Source organism: Gekko japonicus, unplaced genomic scaffold (genome assembly GCF_001447785.1).
Source record: "Gekko japonicus isolate JY-2015 unplaced genomic scaffold, Gekko_japonicus_V1.1 scaffold199, whole genome shotgun sequence".
Lineage (NCBI taxonomy): Eukaryota > Metazoa > Chordata > Lepidosauria > Squamata > Gekkonidae > Gekko > Gekko japonicus.
Window position 1 is genome coordinate 389074 of NW_015168657.1, and position 6938 is coordinate 396011.

The window sequence follows — 6938 nt, forward strand, 5'->3', positions numbered from 1 at the left end:
GAGGGGGCAGGGCATCCCCGACGTGATGATGTCATGTTGGGGACGTCCGCCACCCACCACCCACCCGCCCGTGCACCGGATCTCCAGAAACGGCAGTTCCCTGCACTTAAAGGAGCCAGCGTTTCCCTTTTAAATGCAGGAGCCAGGGTTTCCCCTTTAAGAGCAGCCGCATTTCCCTTTTAAGAGCATGAAGCTGGCATTTCCCTGCAAGCTTGAGGAGATCCGGCTTGGGAGGAAACACGGGCTCCACACACTTAAAGGGAGAGAGATGGGTGGCTGTGGGTGTTGGGGGCGGGGCTTCCCCCGCCAGCCATCTCGCCGGCGGTGGGTAGAACCCCCCCCCAAAATAGGGGACCCCTGGGAAACCGAGGGGTTTGGCAAACCTATTTGGTGAAGATTGGATTTGGGATGTCTGAGTTATAGCCCCCCAAAGCAGGTGTCCCCAGGAAAGCTGAGCTCTAGCCTCTCCTTAAATCAGCCACATAGCAAGCATTTCTTCCTAACTTGCTCTCACATTTATTTTTATTTATTTATTTATTTCAGTTTATATTCCACCCTCCCCCAAGTGGGCTCAAGGCAGATCACAACAGAAGTACACATGCCAGATAAGAAAGTGGTTGTATTCAAACATACACCTTTTCAGCATATTTCCCTTCACCAGTAAAATCCAAACAAACATCCCGAAGATTTTAATAAATGAAGTTAAACAAAAGCAACACAAGGTGGAATTGCTGTTAAAGTTCAAATTCCTCTCTCTTCCTGCTGCAGAGTGAAAGCATCTGAGTCAGGGTGTGTGTGTGTATCTATATTTATCTATATATCTATATCTATGTATATATAAAACCTGCTCCATGGTTGGCTTCCAGAGCTGCCAATCAAGCTATGGACAATTGCTATGCGTGTTTCTAGGGCTCTCCAGAAATCCACCCCCAGTGTTGCCTAGGAATTGATTGAATCTGCACCAGGCTGTCTGGAGAACAAACTGCTCTAATGAACCTAATGAACCTCCACAGGAAAAAAGTGGTTTGTTTTTTGATTTGGGAACATCATGACCAAATAAACTGGTTCAAAATGAACCATGAACTGGCCTGGTTTGTGCTTGAACCATGGTTCATTTCTCAGTTCATGCCCATCCCTACTTGTATGCCAAACAAGATAAGAGAGGATTCTCATAACAAATATAGCATCATTTTAACCTATTTCATTCTAACATTGGTGACCCTGATGTAAGCCTTCTGGGAAGCAATGGGGCACACGTAATTGCAAGAAATGTTGGATGCTAATGCACTGACATCAATGAATACTGAATCGCATTGCATGGAGAACATAAAATCAGCACAAGCTGTAACCTTCTCACTGAGTCAGTGGTCTCTGAATCAGGCATAGATAGCCTCACTAGAAGTCATCTTAACTAATCTGTGAGTTAATTATTTCCTTATGGATATTTGTGGAAAGAACAGGGGTTTTATTTGTATTCAATCTGTGTAGAATTTTTCTCTGCTTCTTTCCCAAAGTGTTCTATTTTTGAGGTTGTGGTTTCCAAAAAACTTGACCCAAGGGACCCATGAATGGATATTTGAGTAGCACACAGTTACAAACAACTATTACAACAGTTGGCTTTAGTGTGAGGTAACCTTAGTGCACTGTTAAGGTTCACCACACACCATATCCCCTTGGGTTCTGAGTTAGATGGGCCAATGATGGTATAAGGCAGCTTTAGATGTTCACATAATGCTGGGGGCATATTGGGTGTCTTGGGAGGCGGAAGAGGTGAGGGTAAGATCAAGGGAGAGGGAAAGTCTATGGAAGTTTTTTACTTTGACCATGCATTGTAGACCATGCTTTCTGGGTTGTCTTGGGGAAGGATTACAAATAGGTAAAAACCATACCAGCCCTGACCTGGGTAAGCCCAGGCTAGACTGATCTTGTCAGATCTCAGAAGCTAAGCAGGGTTAGTACTTGGATGGGAGGACAGTCTTTAAATTGATTCAGCCATATAAATATTTGCTACTTAAGAAGTTATTTTGTCATTTTACTTTGAAAATGTAGTAAGGTTGCAGTACTTTTGTGGTTTAGAAAGCAAGCATCATATCCATAGCAGGTGTTATTGAGACCACCAGTGCTACAAGAGGCCAGAACCTAGCATCAGCTTTTTGTGAGCAATTCTTTGGCTCCTGGGAAACAGAAGAGGAAAACTTCTGCAGCTAGTGTTTCATGTTTTGGGGGCATCAGTTTTGCTTACATCTCTCTAGTTGTTAAGCAGATGGAAAGCTGAATAACACTTAGTTCTTCCCTCAGTTATGAAACTACATCCAGCGAAGATTCAAGTTGTGATGAAAGCTCATCAGAAGAAAATTCCAACAGTGAACCTGAGAGGAAGTATGGCAGTGAAGAGCAGAGATGGGGGGAAGGAGGCAATAGAAGTGGACAAACAGCACCTGGATCTTCCCAGCACAAGAGAGAAGTTTCTGATTCAGAAGAACTAGAGAGCACTAAAAGAGAAAGCACACAGCACAAGACAGAGAGGTAATAAGAACTGGGATGGCAAGCCAAGACTTTGTATGAACATGTACAGCTATCATAGTCAGTCAGTAGCAATTACTTTTACAGGTTATACTGAAAGGCTTCTATTGCCAGATGTTTTAATATACATTGAGGTAAACAATAACAATATAGATTCGTGGTGGGGTTTTTTAATATGTACCTGTTTGTGGTGTTTTAGCGAGGCTCTCGGATTGTAACACTGCAAAAAACAAACACTGCATTCCAGATATCTTTTTTGGACAGCTACATTATACCAGACAGAACTGGCAGTAAACATGATTTAGGGGGGGTAATGTATGGCCTTTGGGTAACAAGGGCTTGCCAGCTGCAAAGGCATTGCCACCGTGTTGTAACTCACTGGTGGAGAAGTCATTTTTGTGGGGGTGGGTGACATTTTTTCTGACTGACTTTTTTTATGAGCTAGATGTGACCTATGAGCCATACCCTTAACAAAATGAATACATAGCAGAAAGAACAGCAGTAAGCTAAGGCAGAGTTAAACATACTACTTAATTGCGTTTTAAAAAATTGTATTGCTTTGTGGCCGGTGCTTTTAGAATATGCCCTTTATACGGAAGTATATTATCAATTAGTCTGTAGCCACCAGCAGTTATGCAATGTGAATATTTCTGAATGTGGATCTTCTCGCTGTTGTCAGTCAGGTGAGTCAAGAGAATTAAGGGTGCAGTAGAGGTGCACTGGGTTCTTCACTGTAAAGCGGTCTTCCCAATCCAAATGTACTAGATTTCTTTCTTACAGTGAATCCACAAATGTACTAGATTTCTTTCTTACAGTAAATCTACAAAGATTTGTTCAATTTCAGATTTAAACCCTCTGCTGATTTTCTGGAAGGATGTCAAATCTTGAGCAAAAACCTGTCAGAAATAAGGACCACCAAGGACAAATTATTGGTACTATTTACAGTTGCATGTTAACTGGTTCTCTCTTTAAGCTTAAGAAACTAATCCTATCTCAGTTAATATTGCTCTTAGACATGCTTTAGAATTCTTCTTCAAAATCTAAGATCAATTACACTTTTATCTAGACCTCTGGGTGACGTATATTGTTCTCCTTTCCTCCATTTTATTCTCACAACTTCCTCCATTAACCTGAGAGAGTATGTGTGGCCCAAAGTCATTCCCTATGCTTAGGAAGACTAGTTAGTTCAGAGGCAGCTCATGAGGTAGCTTGCAGGGAGAAGTACAGCTACCACCACTGAATGCCACAGTAGAAGAAGGGGATCTGGTGCCTTTACTAAAGGGCACCAAGAGGTGGTCTGTGTGCAGAGCTACTATGTGGATGGATAGCTGAAACTAGCGATATGATCATCTGTATCCATTTTAGGTACTATTGTTCTGTTTGGCAGTTATGGGCTTGTATAGTCCCATGGGAGTGGCCTCTCACTGGCTCCTACTGCCCTTCAGGAAAGACACCACATCCATGTCCTCATTTGGCATTACTCAGTGAACCAACCACATCAGCTTCCTTTGAGTTTGTTCCTCATAACTCTCTACCCTTTCAGTAACTATTGAAAGGATGCTGTGCTGGACTACTACTGTAGCAACAGTCTCAGTACAATACTGAGCATGTGTATATGTGTGTTTATCACTTAAGTTGATGTTGGAGTTATCATTTTGAGAAATAGGCATCACACATACGATCAAATACTACAGACAATCATGTTACCCCATGTCACCTCAGACACAGTGGAGGCAGTTCACACATGGGATAGTGAAGTGCCCTGAGGGGCTGGACAATTGGAGAGCTTGCTCAGCGCTTATATGGTAGTTGGAAAGGACAGTGGTTTTGGGGGGGGGAGTCAAAAGCACAAAAACATTATTAAACTACTTTAGAAGATTCTCATTGTTGGTCTTTGTAGAAGCATGTTTTAAGCACCATCTGCCAGGAGTGGTTCCGAATCTCAAGCAGGAAATCCTCCAGCCCTGAAACTGTTGCAGCCTATCTTCAAGAAGTTGAGGCCATTCATCCACAGTTACAGAATATAATTGTAAACTTAGCAGATGGGAATGGAAATACAGCACTTCATTACAGTGTTTCTCATTCCAACTTCCAAATTGTGAAGCTTCTTTTAGAAACAGGTAAGAATTGTTTGGGGAGGCATTTTTTTGAGAACTCAAAATTAATTCCATTTGCTGTGTTTTTAGTGCTCTCTTTGCCATTGCTTTTCATTTCTGCTGCCCAACCCAGTTCTTTCTTTTGCCTTGATTTCTGCAGTCGTCTCTCTGGCCTTCCTTCATTATACACTCTGTTCAACATTGCATTCTTCTTGCCAGCTGCACATAGACCACAACCAGGGCTTATTTCACCTCTTTCTGCTACTGTCTGCACTACTCCTCATTGAATCCAACCATACCATCCTTACTTTTACCATCCAACACTGCCATTTTGGTGTCTCCTCACTATACTGTGTCTGAGGGCCAGTTCATACAACCAAACAACTTTATGTTGGAATTTTTAAATCCAATTGCATGAACAGTATAAGTAGCAAAAAACTCAGTTGTGGATATCCCTGAGTTTTTGGAGGTGTACATCTCTTAGTCAGAGTTTATGGTGTTCAGCAGCCAGCATGCATACAGACAATTGCCCTGGCAACACAGAGGATAAACTGGCCCACAAGTATAGACCAGGCTGAAAATATGCTCATGCAGTATTCACATTAGGAATACCTACACTGAATTTTATGACATAGGCCTTTAAGACTGTAATAGTAGACTAGAACCCTGCCCGGAAAACTGCATTGTAAATGACTGAACTGTTAGGTCAGATGTGAAGGAGTAAAACATTCTGCTAAGATTTTATCCAGTAAACATGCATGTGCTTTCCATCAAGAAGAAAGACATTCTTTGACGTCCTTGTTGGCATGACAACCTATAAAATGTTAGAAAAATGGCATATTATCATATGTGTCTATAAACCAATTGTTGCACTACAACTTCCAAGCTGCCCCAGAAGATTGAAACAAGGCTGTTTTGTTCTCTTAGTAAATGCCTGCAGGCAACTGTGCTCAAAGCTGCACATTGAATTTAAATACTAACTCATTTTAAGCCTAAGAAGGAAGTAAAATAATAGCATTCTCTGGAGTGCTGCAATGATGCAAACCATAAGCACCCTGTAATATCTCTGCTCGCACTCACAGCAGTTCTCAAGGGTCCCAAGAAGAGGTCTTTCACAATGCTGCTACTTGGGTTTTTGTTTAGAGAAGCTTAAGAATGAGTCTGGAACTTCATACATACAAAGTATATGCTCTACCAGGGAACTATTTTCTTTCAGTGTTTCCTCTGCTTTGTTTCCTCATTTTCTTTTGCACTCCTTCCTTTTGTGTGACCACCTCTGTCTTCAAAATGATTTTGCCTATATGTGATGCAAGAGAACATAAGAAGAACCCTGCTGTATCAGACCAGTGGTCCATCTAGTCCAATATCATTTATTACACAGTGGCTAACCAGTTACTTTGGCATGCCGACGACAGTGCATAGAGGCCAGGGCCTTCCATTTATGTTGTCTCCTAGCACTGGCATTCAGAAGTGTACTGCGTCTGATCATGGAGGTTCCCATTAGTCATGATGGTTAGTAGTCATTGATGGACCTATCCCCCATGAATGTGCCTAATCCCCCTTTAAAGCCATCTGTGACTATGGCTATCACTATGTCCTCTACCAGCAAATTCCACATGTTAATCACTCGCTTTTGTTCATCCTGACTATACTCTCCACTAACTTCATTAGATGTCTCCAATATTTTGGGAGAGGGAGCAAGAAGTTGTCTCTGTCCACTCTCTCTACCTGTGCATAGTTTTATAATTCCCTACAATGTCCCTCCCACGCATCTCTTTTCTAAACTGAAAAGTCCCAGACTCATCAGCCTTTCCTCATAGGAAAGGTGCTCCAACCCTTGAATCAACTTGGCTGCCCCCTTTTGTACATTCGCCAGCTTTGCAATATCCTTTTTGTGAGATGATGACTAGAACTACACATAGTATTCCAAATGAGCTATGTTTCAAACTAAGCCAGACACAATGTGACTTCCCCTTCTTTCTGTGAAGTAAGGGAGCATATGTTCCTACTTCTATTTCTAGTAATGTATCCATATAGCGACATAGGATGCATACTGAATTTCCTCTAGACAAGCTATTTGAAATGTGCCTGCTTTTAGATGGCAGGCCATAACCTTTTTACCTAGGCTTTTAACGAAAGCCCAGGGGTCATTTCCTGCGGGAGCGCACAGGAGCAGAGCTCCAGCAGTAAGGAGGCCAGGAGGCAGGCACATGCAACAAGCCCCGCCCCCTGCTCCCAGCAGCCCTCAGTTGGGCCACGAGGAGCAAGAAGCAGCCAGGTAAGTTGCAGAGCCCCCCCCCCGGCCCGCCTTCAGGTACA

At 42.6% G+C, this 6938-nt stretch overlaps 1 protein-coding gene across 1 annotated transcript in view; it reads left to right on the forward strand.

The window, feature by feature from the left end:
- Nucleotides 1–6938, forward strand: part of KANK4 (KN motif and ankyrin repeat domains 4) — a 22822-nt gene that overhangs the window by 7480 nt on the left and 8404 nt on the right. Inside the window, exons 4-6 of the mRNA XM_015415225.1 lie at nt 2299–2526; nt 3368–3455; nt 4424–4643. Coding sequence (XP_015270711.1) covers nt 2299–2526; nt 3368–3455; nt 4424–4643 — 536 coding nt within the window. The remainder of the gene's footprint in view (nt 1–2298; nt 2527–3367; nt 3456–4423; nt 4644–6938) is intronic.